At 40.7% G+C, this 27,705-nt stretch overlaps 1 protein-coding gene across 6 annotated transcripts in view; it reads left to right on the top strand.

Moving 5' to 3' along the window:
- The window catches only part of ptpn21 (protein tyrosine phosphatase non-receptor type 21), a 37,824-nt gene that overhangs the window by 8,146 nt on the left and 1,973 nt on the right, over nt 1-27,705 (top strand). For 3 of the 6 annotated variants that reach the window (XM_057859126.1, XM_057859128.1, XM_057859129.1), the window contains 15 exons: nt 2,209-2,276; nt 4,687-4,757; nt 4,905-4,992; nt 5,075-5,163; nt 5,370-5,457; nt 5,679-5,758; nt 5,882-5,989; nt 8,570-8,630; nt 12,355-12,439; nt 12,821-14,328; nt 17,382-17,522; nt 20,468-20,686; nt 25,120-25,248; nt 25,322-25,556; nt 25,633-25,793. In XM_057859126.1, coding sequence (XP_057715109.1) covers nt 2,209-2,276; nt 4,687-4,757; nt 4,905-4,992; nt 5,075-5,163; nt 5,370-5,457; nt 5,679-5,758; nt 5,882-5,989; nt 8,570-8,630; nt 12,355-12,439; nt 12,821-14,328; nt 17,382-17,522; nt 20,468-20,686; nt 25,120-25,248; nt 25,322-25,556; nt 25,633-25,793 — 3,131 coding nt within the window. The remainder of the gene's footprint in view (nt 1-2,208; nt 2,277-4,686; nt 4,758-4,904; nt 4,993-5,074; nt 5,164-5,369; nt 5,458-5,678; nt 5,759-5,881; nt 5,990-8,569; nt 8,631-12,354; nt 12,440-12,820; nt 14,329-17,381; nt 17,523-20,467; nt 20,687-25,119; nt 25,249-25,321; nt 25,557-25,632; nt 25,794-27,705) is intronic. The other 3 variants (XM_057859130.1, XM_057859132.1, XM_057859131.1) reach the window with 3 other exon arrangements.

Genomic DNA, 27,705 nt, shown 5'->3' with positions numbered 1-27,705 from the left:
TCTCCCAGTTTTTATTTGGCGCCGATTGACCACGGAAAACTGGAGATATGATCGTTTTAATTTCATAATACCAACTATGAAGGAACTATTCACGATTCAAACTAGGAACTATTTTCTCCACTGCACTCATGCTCTTTGGACGAGTAATGCTTCGTTTCTGTCATTTTTTTTTTTTTTTATCTGGACGGAATTCAATGACTTTTTTCCCCCATTTTTTGTATTTCTTTGGCTTAAAGCAGACATGTCCAAAGTCCGGCCCGGGGGCCAAATGCGGCCCTTGGTCAAATTTCATCCGGCCCCCAGCCTCTGTCATAAAATCAATAACGTCTGGCCTGCACACAGACTTAATAAATTGGTCAGTACTGCTACCATCATATGAAGTAGCTTACACACTAAATGCTGCTCCTCATTTACCCACTAAAAGGCAGCAGCACTCTAAGTAACATTACCCCTTGTGACCCTTAACTCCCAATTTTCTAAAATAGTGACAATCAACACAAAAAAGAAAGTTGACTGCGACGACCGACGCTTCAGGGATAGTTGGAAATTGCACTATTTCTTCACTAACATACGCAACAACTGTGTCTGCCCAATTTGCAAAGAGACAGTCGCTGTTTTTAAAGAGTTCAATTTGAGGCGATACTACCAAACAAGAGACGTTGACATGTACGACAAGATTACAGGGAAGATACGTAGCGAGAAATTAAAGCAACATGAAGCTAGTTTAATTTCACAGCAGCAGTATTTCGCAAGAATCCGACAATCGAAAGAGAATGCCACAAAGGCTAGTTGCGAGATTGTTGATATTATTAATTTAAAAAAAAATAATAAAGCAAAGGTGACACACAGAATGGCTTGCTGAAATGTGCTTAAATATATTGTTCTACGTAAAGGACGTCAACCAAGGTCGGCCCCCCACATTTTTACCACACCAAATCTGGCCCCCTTTGCAAAAAGTTTGGACACCCCTGGCTTAAAGTGATTATGTAATGCAGGGGTCCCAAACATTTTCCTGTGAGGGCCACATAACTTTTCCCTTCTCTGATGAGGGGCCGGGGTCAGTTTGTAACAGAAAAGGTGTGACGATTGCAGGAGTGCCTAAATGTAAAAATTTATTGTTTTTCAGAAAGCCACAGTCAAATAACCCTTTCTGGATTCTTCACGGAACAAAAGTAAATACAATGAAAATAATTATAATATAATATAATATAATATAATATAATATAATATAATATAATATAATAATAATATAATAATAACATTATTAATTAAATAGATAATAACCAAATAACCTTCTCTGGTTTCTTCACAGAAAAAAGCCAGGAAATAAATAACACTATTAGAAGAAAAAAAAACAAAAAAAAATTATTGTTCAAGGGGCCGGACCAAATGTGGAGGCGGGCCGTAGTTTGGGGACCCCTGATGTAATGGGTTATTGCACAGTATAACTATAACAACAGTTAATATAGCTAACTTCGTGCTGAGAAAAAATGTAAAAATGTACTCATAATGTACTTTACTACATACTTTAGTACACTACTTGACTATTCTTTTCACCAAATACTTTTTTTACTTGTACTTGAGTACATTTTTGAATGACTACTTTTACTTGACTAGTATTATTTTGAAGTAACGCTACTCTTACTTGAGTAATATTTTTGGCTACTCTAACCACCTCTGACCCAAAGTCACAGTCCTGCAATCAGAACACAAAAAACCCACGTTTGTCTTTAAAATCATATTTTACACATACATATCATGCAAACACACTCAGACTGACGTGAAAATTTGTGAATCCAAATCACAGCACTGAAAGCCCGATGCGCTGACATATCCTACCAACCTTTTGAGCAGTCACAAGAATCTCAAACACTGCTGACAAAGTTATATTGGGCTTTACTGTTTGTACGCCTGCATTTTAGCATAGCAGAGACTCTGAGATCACTTTTGCCTCAAAAGACCTTCACCATTTGAATGTTTATGTCAGGTTCTGTCACTATCCATCACATTTCTTGGAATGGGGTGTATATGCGTGAATTAAATGGCGTAATTCCTATTTGGTGTCACCAATGTAGGCATTGGAGTCAAGGGCCTGCTTTTATAACATTACTGGTGCTGAGGATACTCAACAGGTGTTTCTAGCAGTGAGGCTGGAGCTTTAACAGTTACGTTGACAATTGAACACTGACATTTTTTGTCTTCCCACAGCTGACTTTGGAGACTTCAATCGCTACGATTCCCAGGAGTTTCTTCAGAAGTTTGCGCTGTTTCCTATTGTAAGTTTACAGGCAGTCCCCAGGTTACGAACGAGTTCCGTTCCTACGCTGGCGACGTTAACCCAAATTTCCGCTTAAGTCGGAATTAATCCTTTAAGTACCCATGAATATACCCTAAATCCCAAAATAACCAACTAAAAACATGTATTATGTGTCACATTAATAAAATAAAGATAAACAAGAGGAAAATGGCAGATGAGACACTGCTGCAAGACTTAAAAAAACAAACAAACAAAAAACCCGAGACAAAATGGCGGACGAGTACTGGCGTCTTAAAAGAATGCACTGATAGAAAGGCTTGCTGTTCCTAAAAGATATACGTTATTTTGAGTTAAAATAATTTGATATGGAAACCCCTCTTGTTGTTTTTGGTTTTATACAATTCGTAAAATTAGTTTAACTAGTAGATCGCCAATGTTGTTGACATTGCAGAGCGGTGACCTTACATGGTTATGCTGCCGGGCTTCCAGAGTATGACTCTAGCGACATAAACATGTCATTTGTTCAACCCTTTCAATTTGAACCCGAGAGGAACATTAATGAATATGACGTCTCTGTCAATATTTCACAAAACGAGCAGCAAAAGCAAAATGAACAGGAAAGACGGGATAAGACAAGACGAGATTAGGAAAAAAAACTGTTCTGCCAAAATGGGCTACACCGGCGAAACGTCTACAAAAGGCGAATTTGACACCCGAAGTACTACCGTGCGCTTTCAGCTTGTTTTGTTTAGATGATTACAGACAGAACATACTAGGCAAGGCAAAGGCAAGGCAAATTTATTTATGTAGCACAATTCAACACAAGGCAATTCAAAGTGCTTTACATCACATGAAGATCATAAAAATCACATTTAAATCAATACCACGTAAAAACCAAGACAATCAAAATCGGAAATAAAATTATACATAAAAATCGCATTTAATCATAAATAGAATAAAAATAAATAATAAAATTGAAACAAAAACTACTACTACTAATAATAATTGAAATCAGCAATGGAGATAAGCACAAGAGGAATAGAAAGCAAGTAGATTGAAATATGTAGACAGTTATGGATATGCAGTGCTAAACAAAAGCGTTTTTAGCCCTGATTTAAAAGAGCTAACAGTTTGAGCATACTTCAGACGTTCAGGGTACTTGTTCCAGAGGTGAGGAGCATAATAACTAGATGCTGCCTCACACTGCTTGGTTCTTGTTCTTGGAACATGCAGGAGACCGGTTCCAGACGACCTTAGGGGTCTAGATGTCTCATAGGAACCTAACAAATCAAGCATGTATTTTGGTCCAAGGCCATTAAGTGTTTTGTAGATGAGCAGTAATATTTTATAGTCTATCCTTTGACTCACTGGAAGCCAGTGTAGCGATTTCAAAACCTGTGTAATGTGGTCCAGCTTCCTTGTATTTGTGAGGACTCTGGCTGCAGCATTCTGTACTAGCTGCAGCTTCCTGACGGATTTTTTATCAAGACCTGTAAATATACAGTTGCAATAGTCCAATCTGCTGAAAATGAATGCATGCATAAGTTTTTCCATGTCTTGTTGAGTCAGAATCCCCTTAATTCTGGTTATATTTTTTAGGTGGTAATAAGCAGATTTAGTGACGGACTTTAGATGGCTATCAAATTTTAGGTCTGAGTCAGTAATATCAAATAATGTTGGTTTAAATATGCTATGTGAATAACGTGGTCAACTGATCAACAATCTGCTTTAAAGCTACCACAAGAAAACACAATGCTTAAAAGTATGAGAGGGAAACGCATGCAAAAAGTATTTTGAGAAGATGTAGATGAAGATGTAACAAAAGACTCAATAAAAACACAAACAGGAAGTATTCGCCACTTTTAACCGATGTGCGCATGTGTTGGATGTCTCGCCGCGTAGATGGAATTGGAGTAACCCGGTAGTGTTCTTCTAGTGACCGTGACATCACCCCGAGCCTCCATTGCGCGCATAAAACATGGTGCTCTCTGTAGGTCAAAACATGTACTAAATATTATAGGTTTTTAAATCAATGGCAATATTTTATGTGTTTTTAAATAATATATTTTGGTAAAAGAGAACAATTATGGCGTATTAGAGCCTACAAGTCTTTAAGTTGAAGGTTCCCTATAAGTACCCCTAAATACCTCCTAAATCTCAAAATAACTAACCAAAATATGTATTATACGTCACATTAACAACAAAGTAAAAAAAATTGAGGAAAATGGCAGACGAGACCCTGTTACGCGACAAAAAAAAAACAGCTGAGACAAAATGGCAAACGAGAGCCGGCGTCCTAAAGTTCAAACCACGGACGTCGGGTACATCGTAACCCGGTAACTACCCGTATATTTTTCTGCATCCATTCAAAGCAATGTTGGCTTGCCTTTTGTGTAGTCGCTTTAATCGTTGGGGTTTTGACATTGCAGGACTGGATCCAGGATGAGCGGGTGTTGGAGGAGGCCACTCAGAAAGTGGCCCTTCTGTATCAGTCTTACAGGTGAGTAGTATCAGCGTACTGCCAATAGTTTCTGTTCTCATTAGTTGAATAAACCAAGCAAAGGAAAATGGCTATTTAGCAACGTCCTAGTAGTGGTTCCTTTTAACAAGAGAAACCTGGGAAGTTATTGACTTGTGTTGCTCTTAGGGGTTTGTCATCCCCAGAGGCCGAAATGTTGTACATGCAAGAGGTGGAGAAAATGGAGGGTTATGGCCAGGAGAGCTACCAGGCAAAGGTGGGTTCACGCTGGCCTTCAGTGTATTTCATAAATGTCAACGGTTTATAAAATAAAGGCTTTTCTCCGGTCGTGTTGACAGGACAACACGGGCACGGATGTGATGCTGGGTTCCTGCCTTGATGGGATCTTTGTCAAACACAAAAACGGAAGACCTCTTCATTTATTTAGGTAATCCTCAAAATATCTTCAACACCTAAATGTGGCCTTTAAACCCAGTCTGTAAGACTGACCGGTCCATAAACATTTTCTCACTCTTGTTCTTGCATAGCAACATGAATTCTAGACTTGATTTGTGTCTTCGTACTTAGAATTTTGCTACGACTGCAATGACATCATGTGTTCTCCCTTTCTTTTTGCTTGAATTGGCCGCGCAGGTGGAATGAAATTAACAACATGAGTCACAACAGGTCTTTCTTTGCCTTGGAGTTGCTCAACAGAGAGGAGAGTGTCCAGTTCCAGACCGTAAGTCTCTAACACCCTCTCCCCGTCCAGCCTCGAGACATTGCTGTCCCTTATTGGATTTAGCTTCAGCCAGTCAGAACAATGTGCCTGCGCTGTTGTTATCTGGGTGTAGGCCATTAAAGTTACATAGCATCAGCTGAAAGTCTGTGTGCAGGAATGTGTCATCAGCCGCAATCCGATCTTTGTCATTCTCTTTTTCACTTCCCTTTTTTGTACTGCAGGAAGACATGGAAACTTCCAAATACGTATGTCGCATGTGTCTGGCCAGACTCAAGTTTTATAAGATCAACAAGAGCAGCCTGTAAGTTTCACACGTCTAGCCCACTTCCTGCTTCTTTTGTCTCTTGTTGTCTGGTGAGCACCACTCCTGACTCCTGGAAGACTCGAGTGTAACCACATCCTCCAACCCCACCCTCCTCCTCAGGGAGGAGTATGACCCCATGCCTCCTGAGGGCTCCCAGAAGTCCCTTCTCACTCTAGCCTTTCCTCGTTTTCCAATGCTCTCCCGTCCCTCTCTGCCTTCCAGTAAGGGGTGAGCAGCGCAGTTGGCCAAGTAGCATGTTTCATAAACAATTGCAGCAGCCAAACACAGAAGCTAGTCATACAAAATTCACAGCTCTTTTTTATTTTTTGAAACGGATACTATATTATGATTCACAGTTAGACAGGAATTCAATTAAAGGGATCCACAGATAGAAAGACTTGTTCTTAAAAGATAAACAATATTATGAGTTCAAATAACTAGATATTGGAACCCCTCTTGTTTTCGTTTTTATACAATTTGTAAAATTACTTAAACTAGTAGGTCGCCATTGTTGATGACGTCGCAGGGCGCTGTCATCACATGTTTACGCTGCCGGGCTTCCAGAGAATGACTCTAGCGACATAAACATGTCGTCTGTCCAACCCTTTCAATTGGAACCCGAGAGAAACATTAATGAGCAAGACAGCACTGTCGATATTTCACAATACGAGCAGCAAAAGCAAAATGAACAGGAAAGATGGGATGAGACGAAACGAGAGTAGGGAAAAAGGTTTTCTGTCAAAATGTGCTACACTGGCAAAACGTCCTACAAGAGGCGAATTTGACACCCAAAGTACTACCGTGAGCTTACAGCTTGTTTTGTTTCGATTGGAGGGCAGCAACCCACGGCTCTAGAGCCGCATGCGGCTCATTAGCGCTGCCCTAGTGACTCCCTGGAGCTCTTTCAAAAAAAAATGGAAAAAGATGGGAGTCGGAAATATATTTTTTGTTTTAGTATGGTTTCAGTATGGTTTCTGTCTGAGGACAAACATGGCACAAACAGTCTTCTAATTAATTAATATTGTAATGAAGTTAGACTTGAGGCGGCATCATACATCACGTGGCACGTCTAGACATGTGCTGGTATGAGATTCTGAAGTAATGATAACCTGAAGCAAAAATATCACGGGATTGTAATTACAACTCAAAAATGTGTTATTTTGAGATGTCTGGGTTAAAAAAAACATTTTTTTTCCTTTGAACATATTTATTTTTCAAAACAACATATTAACAAATTGGAACATAAGTATAATGAAATATTCTAATTAAAATTAAAAAAAAAAAAAAAGTCCTTCAGGTGAGCATAGCCCTTAGCCACAGCTCAACATTACCATCACCAGAACAAAATTAATTGAATTGTTGTCCAATTTTCGTATTTGTTTTACCAGCGCTAGACCCACTAAACACACTGGAGTTAACTTTCGTAGCTAGTGAGAAGCGTTTACGACAGCGTTTATTAACCTTTGATTTTGTGTAAAGCAACGGGTGGTCACGTAGAGGTATTACCTCCTTTGGCAGCCACCCTCCGCAAACATGTCGGTTGGCTTTCTTCCTCTCAGCCGCGGCCATCTGTGACTTTTCTGTAGCTGAAGTATTCCCATACCAAAGGCTTTTTTTTTTCTTCTATGAGGGAAAAATTCAGGTGTTTCACCTCCTCCAGCCATCGTGTAGCACAGCTGACTCTCTGTCTCACTGAACGAAGGAGGAGGAGGAGAGGTAAGCCCTGCAGCAGCACGTGAGACGGCATTTCTTCCTTTGTGACATAAAAAATACCCAATACCATGGGAACAGTATGATGGAAAATTTTAGCGGTTTTTGAAACTGTGACGTTTTCATTCAGCGGTATACCTTGAAACTGGCACGTGTCTAGGTGCGTCATTCTGGATAGGATGCACTAGAAGGAAAATAAACATTTAATCATGAAGGCTTACTATGTATTTGTAGCCAACTTGGTTATTTTGATAGTAGGCTAATAGATAAATACAGCAGGTGTTGCCTTCATTATGAGGCTTTTCATTTTTTGCGGCTCCAGACATTTTTTTTTTTCTTTTGGTCCAATATGGCTCTTTTAACATTTTGGGTTGCCGACCCCTGGTTTAGATGCATAGAGACAAAACATACTAAAGATGCCTCCAGAAAAGACTTCAATGTAGTAATATCAAATAAGGGTGGTTTAAATATGCTACGTGACTAATGTGGTCAACAGATCAACAATCTGCTTTCAAGCTACCACAAGGAAACGCAAAAAGTATTTTGAGGCAATGAAAAGGTAATAAAAGACTCATTAAATGTGTTGGATGTCTCACCGCGTAGCAGGAATTGCAGTAACCCGGTAGTATTCGTCAAGTGACAGAGACGATCTACGTCATCATCCCCAGCGTCCTTTGTGCGCATAAATCATGGCGCCCTCCGTAGGTCAAAACGTACTAAATATAGATTTTTAAATCAATGGCAATATTTTATGTGTTTCTAAGAACATATTTTAGTAAAAGAGAACAATTGTGGCGTATTAGAGCCTGCAAGTCTTTGTGTCTGTGGTTCCCTTTAACAATGAGTTAAATTTCTTCTCTATTCGTTTTCGCAGTGGAAATGTCACACTTTGGGATTTCCAAAATGAAATGTGGGCATCTTTTTTTAGGGGGGTGGTTGGGGGTGTTCTGCAGATATATTTTTCAGCTCCGTCTCGTAATATTAATTAAAAAAATTTTTTAAAAAGGGGGCCAATGTCTGTTGCATTTAAGAGGACTTTTTAAGTAAACTTTGATTCTATGTACAGGTATGTGTTTGACTGACTTGTTTTCTCAACAGGCAAACGCAGCCCACAGTCATCAACCCGGTCAGGCGTAGATCGTCAACAAGATTGTCCCTTGTGAGTTCAATGTGCATGCTTCTGCTTATTGATTTAACAACTAGTTCTAACTTCTGACCAAGCAATTTTATTGGACAAGAGTAATTCAATATGCTGTTAAACAGTGCATCAACATTGACATTTAACTTTATATATCATTGTGTCGCATGTGTTTTAACCCGGTTAATTTGTGGCAAGATTCATGCAAAAAAAAAAACGACATCAATGTTGAAAAAACTAAGTTTTTTATTATTATTATTATTATTTTTTTATTTTTTTATTTTTTTATTAAAAACTCTTTTCAACAAAGGTAGCATTTTGGATGTTAGTTTTTGACCCAAACATGAAAGATGGAGCTTGTTGGTAAGAGTAAACACTCAAAGTGGCACACCAAAAAAAATTTTTTTTAAATTGAGTATTTCTTTGATTTTGTGCATGTGGAAGGCTAACCCCGGTAATAAACCATGTGCGTTAGCGTTGCCGGAGCGTCAACGCACCGGTGTCGCTCGCCCCCAATTTCCACAGGATGTGTTTTATGAGCATAGCGTCTGTGGAGTGGCTCGATCGTTTCACGCGAGGACTGTGTGAGAGTAGCGGGTATTTAAAAAAAACAATACAACAACATTGCAAAGAATTCCAGTGACAAAGATTTCAACACGTATTTCACAAAGAATTTTTTTTATTTCTTATGAACGGTTTTAAAAAGATTGATTAATTTTCTCAAGTTTAAGCGCCACGCCGAAATCAATCAAATTAATTGCATATTATTTTGAAAATCAACCGGGTCCACTGTATTTTTACACGAGTGACTTCTGGTGTGCCCGATCCTACCTAGTAGTATTGACGCAGGAGGCTTGAGTCTTGCAACAAATAATAAACATTGTCGTTCGGTTTGAGTGCGACGCATTCAACTGCTTCTGGGACACGTCTAAAACGCAGCCGCGTTACGACTGATGTGCACTCACTGCTTGACTTTAACGGCCGCGTTTCACCTGACGTGCCACAGATGCGGCTGGTGTATTCCACCCTTAAAGGGAACTTCGGACTTTAGGACTTATTGGCTCTAATAAGCCACAATTGTTCTGTTACTTAAATATTTTAACCAAGATATTTTATTAAAACACACAAAATATTGTCATTGATTTAAAAATCTATAATAGTTATTATAGGTTTTGACCTACAGAGGGCGCCATGTTTTATGCGCGCAATGGACGCTCGAGGGGATGACGTAGTTTGTCACTCACTAGACAAACACTACCGGTCTTCTGCAATTTCTTCTATTTGGCAAGACGCCCAACACATGCGAACATCGGTTAAAAGCAGCGAATACTTACTAATTATGTTTTCATTGAGTCTTTTATTACCTTTTAATTTCCTCAAAATACCATTTGCATGTGTTTCCCTCTCATACTTTTTAGCAACGTGTTTTCTTGTGGTAGCTTTAAAGCAGATTGTTGATCTGTTGACCACATTAGTCACGTAGCGTATTTAAATCACGCTTATTTGGTATTACTACGTGTAATTTTCTTAAGGCATCTTTAGTATGTTCTGTTTGTATGCATCTAAACAAAACAAGCTGAAAGCGCACGGTAGTACTTTGGGAGTCAAATTCTCCTCTTGTAGGACATTTAGCCGGTGTAGCGCATTTTTGCAGAACACCGGTTTTGTCATACTCTCGTCTCGTCTCATTCCGTCTTTCCTGTTCATTTTGCTTTTGCTGCTTGTTTGGTAAAATATCGACAGTGCTGTGATGCATATTAATGTTCCTCTCTGGTTCAAATTGAAAGGGTTGAACAGATGACGTGTTTATGTCGCTAGAGCCATACTCTGGAATTCCGGCAGCAAATTGTATAAAAACGAAAACATCAAGTGGGGTTTCAATATCAAATTATTTTAACTCAAATTGACGTTTATCTTTTAAGAACTACAAGTCTTTTTATCCATGGATCCCTTTAAGACCCTGATGGTAAAGTTGGCTAGATGGCGGTGATCAAGGCCAAATGCAGTTAATAGTTTCCTACAGCTACTGTACCTCAAGCTATTTTACTCGGTCCTTATTGTCAAAATGCAAAAAATACAGCCCACAATTTATTTTTTAAAATTGATAAACAGGTATATATTTACATAAATGTACACCAAGTTATCTTTGGATCACCAACCGCTAGCTAGCAAGCGATAGTATTAAGAATGCTAAACAAATCAGTCGAACAAAAAATGTTCAGTTTGTTACCAGTCATAGGATACAAAACTACCTCAGTGGAATCCCATGGGACCCCAAAGTTATCATTACCGTTTTACTCGTTGCACTGTTGGTGTATGAAATTGTGGAAATGTTTTTATTGGTGAAGATGAAAAGCTGATGATATAAACAAACAAAAAAAACCATGGTTATTTATGACCATTAATACGGATTAGAGCTGAAACGAATACTCGAGCAACTCGAGTAACTCGAGTTTAAAAATTTAATTTAATTTGAGTTTATTCACCTCGAGGAATCGTTTAATTTTGCCAGCTCTAAGCATCACGTTTTGCCCGGACTACTTTTAATGCCGGACAAAACGCTGACGTCACGTGCGTAGAGGAAGAAGCAATAAAAAAATTTTTTTTTAAAAAACTTACTGCAGCCGACAGCAGCTACAAACTACCCTGACATCGCTAAAAACTAGCCCGCATGATGCTAGTGTGGTAGCAAGTAGTGTCAGATGCGTCTCATAGATATCGCATGCATTTAGGACTAGATGCGAAATGACAGACTCGGCCGCGTCTGGGCAGCGTTAGTAAACAGCCGCCATCTTTAAGCATTAGACTTCTCAGCGCAAATAAATATATCGTTACTGTCACTTGCTCACGTAACGTTAGCCCTTCGGAAGACTAGGTTTCTCTTGATTATGACCACTGTCGATGCGTGACTAACGTGTCTTACATACAGGCTTTATTTAACCCGTAAAAACACAGCACTGTAGAGTGATGAGGGTGTAAAATTAAAACATAATAAAGCTAACTGTCAGTTTTAGCTCAGTAGTCATTGCTGAATAAAACACCATGTGGCACTCGTCCCTAATGTGCTCCAATACAGCCGGTACCATACATTTATTTTGAACACTGCAAAAACTCAAAATCCTATCAGTACTTAACTTACAGTTTAGACTAACTTAAAACTTAACTAGAACTTAAAAAAGCTTGACACAAATGGAAATTCAATTGAAACACGTAGGGAAAAACACGTAGCTTTCAAGTGATGTGTGTTATCAAGCGTAATTACATTTTTAGATAAGAAATGTTTTTTTTTTTTTTTTTTTTAAAGTTTTTTTCTAGAAATGTTTTGAGTGAAAGCAGAGAATTTTTTATCTAGTTACATCTGAGATGCAATTGTTGGCTGTTTTCAACAATGTACATTGAAAATAAAGACATTAATTGACTGAAAATGGTCAAATATTGGATTAAATGTCTTTTTTTCTCATGTATATTTATAATTGCTCTTTACCTAAAGAAAAAATGTTTTATCCGATTAATCGATAGAATTTTCAGTCGATTACTCGATTACTAAAATATTCGATAGCTGCAGCCCTAATACGGATGCATGAACCCAACTTTGCACTCGAGTTGATTTTGTACTGTATATGGTAAATCACAAGTGTGATTATTTTTGGCACTAGGCACATCCTAATTCCCTTCCTCTTGTGTTGTTGCTGCTTGAATATTAACATCATAAGAACACTCAATCAGTCCTTATTTTTTTGTACAGCAGCCAAAGCCTCAGGGCTACATGATGCCCCCGCCACAAATGCACTACAACGGTCACTTCACAGAGCCTTACACCTCATCACAAGGTAACTCTATACAACTATTCCATTATCGAATAAATCGACTATATTGATAATTTATTGTTCAGACTGTTTGACTTAAAACTGTCCTTTCTGCCTCCCAGTTGCAAACGTTCTCAGTTTGTAGTTCATAGTGAGAGCAGACAGATTATCTGTGTGTTTCATCAAAAACTTCTGAAAGAATGATCAACATGTGTGTGACACGTTTGGTGCCAAGCCAGGAATGCAATCATTATCATTGTTGATTTGAAATGACCTGTTTTGGTAAAGTGGAAATCCAAAAGAATAAACAATAATTATTAAAATAATAGTGTATTGCAGTCCTACTTGAAACTTGTGTCAGCCTTCCTCATCAAAGCTCATCTCAGACATGTTGTTCTGTCCCAGATAACCTGTATATGAACAGCCAGAATGGTTACTACTACCACTCCCAGACCAGCCTAGACTGCCCTCCTATAGAATACAGCGGTGGTGGGCGTTTGCGCAACGGCAGCGTTTACAGCGCCCACAGCACAAGCTCCCTGACCAACCCTCAGCACTATCTCCAGCCTTCGCCCATGTCTTCCAACCCCTCCATCACTAGTGACATTACCCGGCCTGACTATGTGCCCTCGCATCGCCATAGTGCCCTCATACCGCCTTCTTACCGCGCCACTCCCGACTACGAAACAGTAATGCGACAGAAGAACCGGGGAGGCGGGGGGATGCTTTTGTCCCAGGAGCACCGGCAAAGCCACTCCATGAGAAACCTTAACATTGGAAATTCGTACGCTTACAGCAGGCCGGACCCTCTTGTCTACAGTCAGCCCGAGATCAGAGGAGAGCATGGCGCCGCCGCCCAGCAGCACCAGCATTATCCCTTCCACATGGGATCAAGCTTCCACAGCCCGTCGCCGTATCACAGATACCCCATTGAGCGGAGATCTGTGGTGGGAGCGGTCAGTGTCCCTGAGCTCACTAATGTCCAGCTACAGCAAGACCAAGAGTATCCCGCACCCAACATCATGAGGACGCAGGTGTACAGACCGCCTCCGCCGTACCCATACGCTCACCCTCGGCCCGCCAACAGTACACCAGATCTGTCACGCCACCTCTATGTCAGCAGCAGCAACCCAGACCTGATCATCACGCGCAGGGTTCACCACTCGGTCCAAACTTTCCAGGAGGACAGCTTGCCTGTGGCTCACTCCCTGCAAGAAGTGTCCGAACCTCTTTTGAGCGGACCCATGCAGAGGCCACCTTACCACGGCCAGAAACGCAACTCCATTGAGATTGCTGGACTTGCACATAACCTCGAGGGGATGCGGCTGAAAGAGCGGCACGTGTCCTCTTCAGCGGCCGAAGTTGTCATGCCTCCTCAGGCCCCTCGCGGAGGTCGCTCGCAGGGTTCCCAGCTCAATGTATTTTTGGAGCGTGCAAAGACGGACGACAGGGGGGACACTAAGGTAGATGTGCAGTATGGACACAAGAAATCCCTCTCCGACGCAACCATGCTGGTGCACAGCAGTGGCGATGAGGACGACTTTGAGGATGACGCAGGGCGCCACACACCGCTCTCTCATGACGCGATAGCTGCCACCATCCCAGAGGAGCCGCCGCAACAAGCCTTCACAGGTCCTCAGCATCAGACTCCTCTAGAACCCCCCCCTGCTTATCCCATTGGCTCGTCTCTGGACCCCTCGCTAACTGCCGCCCTCACCTACAAGGTTCATCCCCTGATCCATGATTCTGAACCTCTCTACTTGCGCGAGGTGCGGCAAGCAAGAATTATGCCTTCGGTGTCAGAGGGAGACCTAACCGGCGAGGCCAAGCACAAATCCAAGAAGGATTTCAAGAAGAGGCCTGTGTCTGATGTGCCTCAGGCGAAGAAGACCATCGAAGGTTTACCACCGGCGGTAAGTCATTAATTACGATTCAGTTTTGCAGTCCATCAAAGCAGCCTTTTTCAAGTGGCTCTCCTGTGTGACAAGGTTTTGGAGCCCAACCATGAATTTGCTGGTTTCTGAGGCTAGGTCTACACTAGGACAGATAATTTTTCCCAGGGTATTTTGCAGACTATATTTATACCTGTCCGCACTTCGTGTAAGGTGTGTTTAAAGGGTATTATAATACTAAGGGGCTGTGAGATATCAATAGAACCGTTATGTGCCAAGATAACAAATATTGATAAAGTTAACAAAAAAATCAATCACATTAATGAGCAATTATCGAAAATAGATCGAAAATGACGAACATTTCCGAAAGTGTTCCGGAAACAGCCGAATGGGGCGGAGACGTCACAAAAGGGAAACAAAAGGTCGAGGCAGGTGCCATCGTTGTTTATCGACGAGAGAGTTGCGTTCGTTTTTTATTTAAAAAATCGCTCAAATGGTTCAAACCTGTCATGCTATGTGGTGTACAAATAGCCATTTGTCGCAGTGTAGTACCCATGAGTTCCCGAGCGCGAGAAAAACAGCTGGACTGCGCATACAATGAGTAAAGTTCGTCCGTGCTAAGAGGGCTAATTTTGCAGACCCAGCCTCCGGCACGGTATTGTGTGGTGCGCATTTTACACCTGAAAGCTATTCGAACTATGGACAAATGAAATCAGGTTTTGCGAAACCATACACCACCATACACGCGCAGCCACCTAAATGTCCCGAGATATCAAGAAAGAGGACGATGGCTGGCTCTGATGAGACCACCCCACCACCCCAGGCTAACCAAAGGAGTGGAGCAGAGAAGCTCGAAATGGCCAGAGAGAGTACTCTTTTATTATAAAAAACATATCACGCATTGAATATAGGACTGGACACATGTATAAATTATTGTCGTAAAATATATAGAACAAATCCTCTAATCCCATTCATATTTGTGTCTGTTGGCAGAGCGAAAACCTATGATAGCACAATAAATGATAATTATTCTATACATTACTTTATTTTGCGGTCACGGTGTATCAGCTTCACCAAAAAGAAATGCAAAACAAACCATTCGGTGTTTCCCACACGAACTGTTGCCGGTGTTTCATCAGTGTGATTGCTCCCCTCAATGATCCTTTCATTAGGCTGCATTGGCATTTGTTTGGGCTCAAATTGATAACCCAAAACACCAAAGAAAGGTTCATAACTCACCTCGTCACCATTAGAAGAATGTTCGTTACGTCGGATTCGTCGCTGCAACTAAAAACAAAATTGTCCGTCATCATCGCCGCCATTCAGAACTAAGCACTGAGCCGGTTGTTTCCTTGTTGTGACGTCACGCACACAATATGCTAGATTTCTGGGATCTCGGGGGCCGTTTGTTTTAGCTTGACAATCGATCCAAATTTGTATCATTTTCTTGGTGTTGCGATGTGTGTAATTACACGAAGTGGCATGATATAAATCCAAAAGGCATGCGTTTATGGATAAATGATGGAATATTAGCATTTCCCCAGGGGTTGTCATACCCTTTGAGGCCCCCCACCGCTTCTGCAAACTACGCCTGCATTTGCGTAAACTATGCATGCGTAGAAGGGAGAAGCCTCTTGTGTTACGTCATCGCCCGCGCGGTTTACCTCTGAACCGGAAAGTCATCACTCACCGGTGGGAAATTTCAAAATTACTTCACCTTCTAGACCAGGGGTCAGGAACTCCATTTTGTGATCACAGTTTTTTTGTGACCGATTGAAATAGTTCTTTAGAAAAGAACAAAAACGAAAGCCTGACATTTTTACTTGGGATGTTACAATCAATGCTCAGTTGCACACTCACCACTTGAAGAATAACATATAGAAACATATGGTGTGGTGCTGCATGTATTTCCAAGAAGTGGAAACCGCAGCCAGGAGGGCTTGTGCATGACAGTGGCACTCTTGGAAGTGGCGACAGTTTTGTTCTGTGACTTTGGGTACCACTCAGCTCACTTTTCAGGGTTTAATTTTCCTGTACAGATTTTTATATACTCCACTTCGCCCGGCATTGTGTTGGAAGGGGCTGATTGGAGACTTAACAATCAACTAATCTGCAATGGGAGGACCACAAATGGGCACTGGAATTGGAGCATATTATTGTGACGTACGTTTGAAGGTTCTAGAAAAATGTGTGAGTGCATGATTGGCTCATCACCACTCGTTCAAGTTGAGCGAGCCCGCCTGTGGAAAACAAAATAGCAGGAATGCCAAGTCTTGATCGTCCGCCTCCATTGTTTACAGTGCCGTCATGCAATGATAAAATGGCGATGGCACGCTCGATGATGTAATTTCCCTAATGTCCAATAGTTGTACGGAGACAGCAATCCATATTAAGCGGTGGGTAACAACCAATCCGGACAAGTGGTATACTAGTGTGGCCGACATGCTGTATGGTCTAACTAATTACATGTTTAAGGCCATTATCCTTCCTAGTGTAGACATAGCCTGAGATGGTGTCACAGAATGTAACAGCTGTATTTCGTGCATTACATCAGACAGCACGCATCTAATTATCTGAATGCGGGTAGCTGCTCTGGCCATGTGTGAACATATACCCATCACATAGATTTCTGCATTAATCTATTTTTTTCACCATGCAACATTCAATGTTGCAACCTGCACATTTGGCCCATTAGAACAGCAACCTGACCATACGGCCACATTTGGCCTTTGTTGTGGGTTGTCCATCTGGTCCCCAGTTCATTAGCTAGTTTATGTTGCAAGCCACAAGAAAGAAAAGCAGAATCGCCTTGTTTTTTTCATGCTGTTTTCCACATCAGCTTGTGTCCTGTTACTAGCCTCACATGCGGGTGCATTGAGCTGACACCAGCAGCTGCAGTATGACGCGTTGGTATGTTTGAAAAAAGACTGGAAACCAGTCGGGTGACATTTTACCGGAAATGCTTCAAGTGTGGCTTTGTTGTCTCTGACTCCCTCGAAGTTAGCTACCTTCGCTGGCGCCAGTCATACAGACAGTCGTCTTCACCATATGCTTACATGTACTCCACACGCCAGGGCATGAAGAAGAGCGTGCGGTCGGACGGGAGGAAGATGGGGTCTTTGAAAGTGGCGCATCTCAACGGCCTGTCGATCTCCAGACACCCGGTGCGGAGCGAAGTCAAGGACGAGCCTGAACAAGACTCCAATGACGAGAGGGTAGGAATGAATTGTAACGCTTTGTGAAATTAAGCAGCCATTTCGCTGTCTTCTAGCTGAACTGGTTAGCCCTGACAGCCTGGCTGAGCATTTAGCTCTATAAGGAGAGGCTGAATTCCTGTCCATTTAAAATTGGAGATTTTGTTTCAAACTGTTGGGATTTAGTCATACAAAACAACCAAATAGGCATGTGCCGTTGTTAGATTCTGACGATATGATAACCTTAAGCAAAAATATCACAGCTTTACCATATTGCAATTACAGCTCTAAAATGTGTGTTATATCTGGGGTAAAAACCTTTTTTTTTTTTTTTTTTTTTTTTTACCATTGAGCAGCCTATATTACTGAACTCATAATAATGCAAATAAGGTTGCTTAAAAGTTGGTGGGGACAATTTGACCATCCTGAAAAATTGGTAGTGTTATGTCCCTACTGTCCCTATGCAAACCTACGCTATTGCTTTTAGGTGAACGTAAACCCACAGCCACAGCTCAAAATTATTACCATCAGAACAAAAGTAATTGAATTACTTCCCATAAGAAGCACGTGTGTATGACTCGTATCACACATACAGTTGCCAGAGAGAGAGAGAAAAAAAAAAACATGTTTGTTAGACACACTAAACACGCTGGAGTAAACTCTCATAGCTGGAAGGAAATATTCATGACATTGTTTACTAACCTTTAATTTTGTATAAATGCCAAATCACATTGGAGGTATTGCCTCCTCAGCAGCCACCCTCTGCAAACATGTTTTACATGTCGGTTGGCCCTCCTCCTCTAAGTCACTAGAGTCTGTAACTTTTCTTTAGCCGAAGTACAGCGGTACCTCTACAGTACATACAAAGTTATTTCGTTCTAGGACCTTGTTTGTAAGTCGAAATGATCATATGTCGAGCAGGATTTTCCCATAAGAATACATTATAATTCCATTAATTTGTTCCACAGCCCGAAAACCTACTCTATATCCTTAATAAATACTGCTGGTGCTATTACAAATGGCAAAACAAATTATTAATAAAAACCGGAATAATACAACAATAACAATTCCTGTAATAATGTAACAAATAAGGTTCTAATGTGGCGGACGTGTTTTGCGTGCTGGGCGTGGTTAAGATTTTACTTTCTCTTTAATGTTTTGTTGTTGCCGTCAACTGGGGCAGAGGGTAGGCGTGTTGCCTTGCACAAGTTCTGAAATAAATTATATAATGTAAACCTGACAAAGCTGGCAATATTTTTGGCGACGTTACCACAATTATAATTGTCACCTTATAAAGACTGGAGGAGTGTCGAGTGTATTGTTGAGCCAGTGCACGGATGCGCAGCTCACGCTCATATTTTTTTTAGCATTTCCAACTTCATTTCAATGGTTAGCCTCGCCTTTTTCCTTTTTTTTCACCACCTGCACTAACCTTCTTGGAACCTGTGTTGATTTCTCTAACAAGAAAATCCGCCGTGCGTCCGTCCGCGGCGCTGTCATGTCATTGGGTGTAGAAACAAATGGCGTGTCAAATTTTGCGTTGGATTTCGAAAAGATCATGTGTCGATGCGATCGTACAGTGGTATGAAAAAAGTATCTATACCTTTTGGAATTTCTCACTTTTCTGCATAAAATCACCATCAAATGTGATCTGATCTTTGTCAAAATCACACAGATGTAAAAACTGTGTCTGCTTTAACTAAAACCACACAAACATTTAAAGGTTTTCATATTATGAAAACCGACATATAAATTAGTGTTGCAACGATTAATTGATTGACTCGAGTATTCGATTAGAAAAAAAGATTTGAATGAAATTTTGCTGCTTCAAGTATTCGTTTAATTAAAGTGGCATTGTAGTGTTTTTTTTAAAGTGTTTGCATTGAGTTTTATTGATTTTGGGGTGATACACTGCCCTGTAGTCTGCCTCATTTCACATGGCTGAATCCAGCTGCTCCACGGACCTACCAACAAAAGCTACGTTTTAGTTTGAGCTAATGTCTTTTAATGCATTCGTAATTTATTATATAGGTATATTTATTATTATTATTATTATTTAGCCGTTTTCTGTGGGAATATGTGCCAAAACCATTTGTTAAGAGCATTGTAAAAAAAAAAAATAGTAATAAAAAAATAAAAAATGTTAGCGTTTTATAGCATTTAAGCTAGCAGACTATTGCTATGTAGGTTAGCCAATTGTTCTTTCGTTGTACATAGATCTTTATTTTTTTTATAGTTTCAGACTCAGCTCAGGAATTTAAATTTTTTTATGTTCCTTATCCAATTACTCGATTATTCGAACTAACTAGTTCATCGATTAATCGACTACTAAAATAATCAATAGCTGCAGCCCTACTATAAATGTTTGGGTGGTTTTTTATCTGTGTGAATTTGACAAAGATCAGATCACATTTGATGGTGATTTTATGCAGGAATGTGAGAAATTCCAAAAGGTTCAGATACTTTTTCATTCCACTGTATGTCGAGGTACCACTGTATTACCATACCAGCGATTTCGTTCTCTTTGATGGGGGTAAAAAGTTCACGAGTTTCCCTTCCTCCAGCCATCGTGTAGCACAGCTGACTCACTGACACTGAGCAACAACCGGTGGGGGAGGGTTAGACCTTGCAGCTGCAAACGAGGGATTCCTCCCTGCATTTTTGGAACATAAAAAATAGCTAATACCGTAGGGATGGTATGAATTTTTTTTTTGTTTTGTATGGTTTTGAAACCATGACGTTTTCATACCACGGTAGCCTATACCTTAACCAGTAATCGGCACATGTCTACAACCAAACATGCTAAGTATCCGTTGGAACCTCCAGTCCAGTTTGGATTGCTTTCTTCTTCTAATTTGTTTGAACTATTGTTCAGGTTGGAAGCATTTTGAGTTAACTTTTGACAAGACATAGTGAAAATTTTCTTTTTACAAAAATCATTTAAGATTACCTTGTGTGTCGTCCAGTGCAAATTACTGGAGCATCACATGGAGATGGGTGAGCTGCTGAAGGAGTACGAGAGCATCCCCAAGTGTTATCCGGGGGCCGAGTGCACCGTCGCCCAGATGGCAGAGAGCGCAGACAAAAACCGCTTCCAGGATGTACTGCCCTACGATGACACTCGTGTGGAATTGGTGCCGACCAAAGAGAACAACACAGGCTACATCAACGCGTCACACATTAAAGTAAGTGCTTGCACATTAAGAGGTCCCATGGGACAACAGGAATGAAAAATTTCAATGGCTGTGTCACCGTGTTCAACATGAATTAATCTCTTCGGGAGCCGAAACGACAGGAGTTTTGCCATTTTGGGTTTCCAGGCCTCATCCAAAGATAGACCACTGGAAATTCAGCCCATTAACCCAGTTAAAATTTGCAACTTGAAATTTAGGAATCTCTCAAGGACCAATGCCACAAAAGAAAGTCTGCCATTTTGTTTTGGTACAGCCATTTTAGGGTTCTGTTCTCTATATCCATTACCTTGTCCATGTGGTTTTGTCTAATTAACTTCCTAAAACAAATGGGCGACACCTAATTGGTTAAAATTTCAACCTGTCATATCGTGTGGGAAGAGCACAGCAGGAAAACTTGATGACTTGCAGAGGTGGGAAGTAACACATTGCATGTACTCTGTTACATTTACTTTTAGTGAAAAATGTACTTCTAAGAGTAGTTTTACTAAGCCGTACTTTTTACTTTTACCTGAGTAGAATTGTGAAGAAAAAAACACTACTCATACTCCACTACTTTGGGTTACACAATAGTCATTACATTTTTCCTCTTTATTGTACATATTAGATTTTTTTTTTCCCAGCAATGCCATTGCCAAGAGTAGCGCTACTAATTTCGCCAATGAGACGTCGCAACAATAATCACTTGACACCATTAAAACAATCAGACGCAAGCTTGCTGTTCTATGATCATGCTAGCTTGTTCACCCAGGTGGGGTCTTAAAAGCACTGTAAAAATTGAAGTATTTGACATAGAGCGCTGCCCTCAATATGACTCGAAAGCGCGGATTTAAATCTCTCAAAGTTTTTGTTTTGGCACCGATTGACCACAGAACACAGGAGATATGATCCTTTTAATTTCATAATAGTAACTATGAAGGAACTACATATTCACTATTCAAACTAGGAACTATTTTCTCCACTAGAGGGCAATGCACTAATTCTCTTTGAACGAATAATGCTTCATTTTTGTGTTTTTTTTTTTTTCCCTCTTACCGGAATTTAATGATTTTTTTTTTTTTTTTTTGTATTTCTTTGACTTAATGTGGTTATGGTGAAAGCTCTAATAAAGGGCGGTGGGACGGGCGGCTGGGTAGAAATTCCATGCAGCGGTCCCACAGCCCCAAGCTTAATGCATACGTTGCACTACCCTCCCCACACAATCCCATCACGGTGCAGGGTAAAGGCTGCCAGCCTGGGACCTGGCAGCCACAGTAATAGGGTGGTAGGTGGGTCCCACACTTTTTCCTCTATGGCGTGGCTCCCGGTGTTGGTGGTGGGGGGGTGATGATAGCTCCTTTGCTGCGCTGCGTGAGGAGGTAGCGCCCGTTTGCGTGGCTGTCGCGTGTTTGGTGGGGCTAGTGCGCGGCTGGATGTGATTGGGCACGCTCGGGTGGGGGGCACCGGGATTGGCGATAGGGCGGCGTAGGGTCGGTTGCCGACGGGCTTACACTCACAAGGGATTCACAAGATTACTGGTTTCTAGATCACAGAGCTGATTTGTGTACACTCCACCCCTCCCAATCACTTATCCTATAAACTTCCCCACCCCCATCCCCTTCTTTCCCTGGTCAACAGGCCCCCCACATGGTGTCAACCGTTAGTGGAGGTGTTCAATGTATTTCTTGTTGTTGTGTTTCTTTTCTTCTGTTCCCATCACCCCTTCCTGTACGCTGCTTTGTCATAATAAACGAGGTATGTTGAAAGATCACAATGGGAGTATGTCATGCTCTCAATGTGAAACATTAAAACTGTTGAGACCACCCGGACACTTCCATTCTCAGTGTCAAACAGCTGAACAGGACAGGTTTTAAAAAAAATAATAATAATAATGACACTAATGTGGTTATGTAATGGCATGAAGTCTATGGTAATGGTTTATTGTACAGTATCATTATAACTAGTGTTGCACCGATACCATTTTTTGGGCACAATACCGATACCTGGCTGCGCAGTATTGGCCGATTCCGATACCACTTTGTTTGCAAAAAAAAACAAACAAATATTATATATATAAAGTCACGGTTCGGTATGATTTTCGATACAATTCAATACATTTAATGCTCTCAAACAGAAAATACAACTGTTATTTTTTTGTTGATGTTTTTTTTATTTGCTAACAAGCAAAAATAACAATGCCATCAAATAAACATGCATTTTAGTGCATAATATTTGTGCTTACTGATCTGAAGAAATTTTGTATAAAAGTGCTGAGAACAATCTTTACTGTTTCTAAAGTGAGGCAGAGCACACTGTTGATTGCTACAGCTCTCTTAGCAGCTAGGTTTACCACGTGAACAAAACATCCTATTTGTGGTCCAAGTCCATCTGTGTCATGTACTGAATTAACAGTATTTGCAGCATTATTTGTAGTCACTGGAATGGATTGATTTGGCCAGCTTAACTTCCATTCAGTCATGGCGGTTTTTAATTCATCACTGTAGTATATAGACTACGCATCACTCACGCAGCTAATGGCATGGGATCTAACGTAGCACATCTAGGTTGCTATTTGATGATATCTAGTGTGTGCGCGAGAGAGTTGGCATGGGATCTAACGTATACATCTAGGTTGCTATTTGATGATATCTAGTGTGCGTGTGAGTGTTTTCTGGGAAATAAGAAAGAAAGAAAGAAAGTTAACAAACGCCACAGAGGTCACTTCTGCTCATTACTGCAAGACACCACCATATGACAATCGACTTTCACGAACAGGACAAGTTTGAAGTGCGGCGCTCTTAATTTGCCACTCATTGTTCATCATGAAACCATGAGTTTGCTTAGTGTCCAACAGTCTTAACCTTTCTGATCCCGACGTCGTCAGAATAGTAAACGCTAGTAAACGCATGTCAACCGATTGTGAGTGCCATATTTGTATGAGCAGCGTATCATCGCGAATATGCGTTGTTGAGAACACACATATTACTGAAGTCAAAGGTTTTTACTTCGTTTGGTAAAATGGAGACAAAACCACACGGACGTCATGCATCGGGATATGGGAAATTAGCTCAGTAGGGGAGGGCAGTACAGTTGCGTTCAAGTGATGCCAGTGGATGGTATCGGCGCCCTAAATGTTGGTACTCGTCGATACCGATACCATCATTTTTGGCCGGATCGGCGCCCCATGCCGATACTGGTTACGGTATCGGTGCAACTTTCATTATAACAACAGTTCATATAGATACGTTTGTGCTAAGCAAAAAACACTATTGTTTATTTATTTTTTTTAAATCAAACAAAAACAAGCAGTTACAATGTTACTCATTACTTGAGTGATATTATTTTGAAGTAACGCTACTCTTACTTGAGTAAGATTTTTTGGCTACTCTACCCACCTCTGATGACTTGCCATTGCTTGCATCTTACAAGGTGGCTGATGAGTAGAGGTGTGCAAAATTTCCGATTCTTAGATTATTCACGATTCGGCCGTGGAAGATTCGAGAACGATTCACAAACATCCAAATTCCGATTATTGAAATATGCCAAGTAAAGCGGAAGTACAACACACTCAGTGCGCCGCGCGGTCAATGAGGAACGGAGCGAGAGTAGCTAAACATCATGCTTCTCATTACCCGGCCCCTCGGGTAATGCCAATGCTCAACTCACGGCTCTAGCTCAACTCATGCCACGAGATAAAAAAAAACACAACAACATACCTGACTGGTGCCGAAAAGCTGCTACAAAGTAGCATCATGTTATGGTAGATATCATTTATATAGGACTAGATGCATTATGGATCCGGTAGCGTTAGCAGCACACCTACAAAAAGCTAGATGTGGGCGTTAGTAAATGGCCGACATCTTAAAGCAGTACACGTCCCTGCAAGGCTGTTGTAGCGAACCTTCCAAGCAAACCTAATTAACTTTTTATCTAAAATACTCCTAAATCGGTAAAATATTGACTTGAATCTATCTTTAAAATAGTTTTAAAACTTTCACATGTCGAAAGTAGACAAAAGGGAAATTATGAAATAACGGGAGCAATTTTAACAACTTTAACGGTTGATTCACAACATTAAATTAATTGAATGTAGTTTAAAGCTGCTGATACAGAATGGGGACTGGAGTTTTTTATTTACTGTTATTTTTGTATATTTGTTTACTGCTATATGTTAACTTGATACTGAAATAGTAGTTTGGTTTAGCCTGAAAGTATTTTTGAACAATTTTGGAACTAATGTACAAAAAAAAAAAAAAAAAAATCGTAATCGAATCGTTAGGTGCCCAAAGATTCCCAGCTCTACTGATGAGCATAGCCATGAGAACAAAATAACAGAAGCGTCCAGAAAAAATGTGTGGCATGCTGCGACACAAGCAATTTTCGGAAGGCTTCCGGAGCGACAGGTTTTACAGTCGCGTTTTGTTGTTGAGGAAGTTTTATTTCGGCAGATCGACGTAGGAGGACACGAGTGGAACTACATTGCCAGCCAGGGGCCTCTTTCCAACACATGCCAGGATTTCTGGCAGATGGTGTGGGAGCAAGGTGTCGCCATTATCGCCATGGTCACTGCGGAGGAGGTGCGTCGATGCGAGATTGGGTCGTGGTGTTTCAACCTCGTGTTAAAAATGATTGTTTGGCCTCCGTGTGCAGGAGAGCGGGCGAGAGAAGAGCTTCCGCTACTGGCCTCGTCTGGGCTCGCGGCACAACACTGTGACATATGGCCGCTTCAAGATCACCACGCGCTTCCGCACCGAGTCGGGCTGCTACGCCACGACAGGCCTGAAGATCAAACACCTAGTTACGGGCCATGAAAGGACCGTGTGGCACTTGCAGTACACAGACTGGCCGGACCACGGCTGCCCTGAAGATTTTAAAGGCTTCCTAAGTGAGTTGAAGATTCCCCCCCCCCCTCATTATTGTTAAAATTTTGAGGCTTATCATTCCTGTCGCGGTGTCTCCAGCTTACCTGGAGGAGATACAGTCGGTACGAAGGCACACCAACAGTATCAGTGACCCGAAGAACAGCAATCTGCCTGTACTGGTGCACTGTAGCGCCGGAGTGGGCCGCAGCGGTGTGGTCATCCTGTCTGAGATCATGATCGCTTGCCTGGAGCACAATGAGGTAAATTTCCAAGAGGAGACACAAGTGTTGTTTGCTCACATTTTGATACACTTCTAGTTCAGTTTTCTGAGATGATCACTTAAAATGCTTTGCAATTATTTGCTGGGAAACTTTTCCAGTGTTCCTCTGCTATCTTTCAACACAACATTAGGGGAATTGATCTTCTCAGCTTGGCTTCTGAGAGACACTTAAAACGGTTCGTACCTAATACAACCCCTAGCAAAAAGTATGGAATCACCAGTCTCGGATGAGCACTCATACATTTTATTATGTAGAACAAACTCAGATAAAAAGCTTGAAAAATAATGAATTAGTTCGAAAGCGCAACTCCTTGCCATTCAAAAAGCGTAAAAGAAATCAATAAAAAACATTGCAGTGGTCAGTAAATGCTACATTTATAGAGCGAGTGCAGGGAAATAAATATAGAATCACTCCATTCTGAAGAAAAAAATATGGAATCCCTCCATTTTGAGTAGAAAATACAGACACACCCAGTCAATTTCCTTTCCTTAATTGGGCCCCTGCCTCAGATTAGATCTGCTCGTTAGTCAGCAGTTAAAAACAGTGTAGTTATTACACCTTGGAGGGCTGCTGGACCAAGTCGATTCACAAGAATCATGGCTCCAACAAGAGAGATGTCTCTTGAGACCAAGGAGAGGATTATCAAACTTCTTGGAGAAGGTAACGCTACACGTATGGTTACCAAAGATTTGAACTGTTCACAGTAGGGCTGTCCCAAACGACTTATTTCCTCCCGATTAGTCAGCCGACTATTTTTACGATTAGTCGACTAATCAAATATTTTTATTTAATTTTTTTTTTTTTTTACTAATTTAATAATGATTTTTTTGTTGAAGCTTATTAATTCACAAAAACATTTCGGAATACCTAAATTCTTTATTAATGTATGAATAACATAAATATCAATAATAAATCACAAACAATGAGGTCAAACGCTGCTGGCATTAACTAGTGCAAAAAAATGTAAACGGAAACATTGTGACTTCAGCTTTTTAACAGGAGTCAAAACAATTCTTACTCTTTTTGTGGTATGTCTATATTGTTATAAATGTTAAAATGAATTGCAATGGGCCTCATGTCCCAGACAATCATTTTCAGAATACTTTGTGTGAGTTGAGATGCTCTTTCTGGTGTGCATTCCGCATTTTATGGGGAGGGGAAAAACTGTTCAACTTTTGTTTGTTTTAACCTGAAAATAGATAAAGCAGAGGGCACACTGAAATATTACCACAATTCTTTTGAATGAAAGTCACACATAGTCATAGTAACAAAAATTGAATATATAGTATTAATTTTATAGTATAATACTATATGTATATTCTAGGGCTGTCAAAATTATCGCGTTAACGTGCGGTAATTAATTTTTTAAATTAATCACGTTAAAATATTTGACGCAATTAACGCACATTCGTTCATTCGTTGCCATCCCTCCCACTTCAAACGGATTGAACGTCTATGGCCGTCATTGGCAGCAAATGCCAGGCAATGATTAATTAAAGTCATTTGGGGCCATTTAAGTTCATTTACCTGTTGATTTTCAGTTACTTCCTGTTGCTTTTGGGGTATTGTATGGGTCACTTCCTGTTTATTTTAAGTTACAGAACAGGAAGTGACCTGGGAATCACCCAAATTAATAGGCAGTGACTCAAACTCAACAGAAAATGACCTGTGAATGCCCTGAAAATCGGACAGAATGACTGTGAATGCTCTGGTTTTGAATGAACGAACGTCCCCAGTCTAAATGGATTGGGCGTCGTGCGCCGTCAATGCAGCCTAAGAGCTAACCGATACACTATTATGGTGGAAGATTTTGGTAGCAACTTGTTCGTTCATTTTTCTTTTGGACATTGACACCTTTTTAAAACGATATCTCGATTCTTGGCAGGAGCAT

The sequence above is a fragment of the Corythoichthys intestinalis genome, chromosome 15 (genome assembly GCF_030265065.1).
Source record: "Corythoichthys intestinalis isolate RoL2023-P3 chromosome 15, ASM3026506v1, whole genome shotgun sequence".
Taxonomy (NCBI): domain Eukaryota; kingdom Metazoa; phylum Chordata; class Actinopteri; order Syngnathiformes; family Syngnathidae; genus Corythoichthys; species Corythoichthys intestinalis.
Note: the sequence above shows the minus strand (reverse complement) of the source record. Positions and strands in the feature narration are given on the sequence as shown.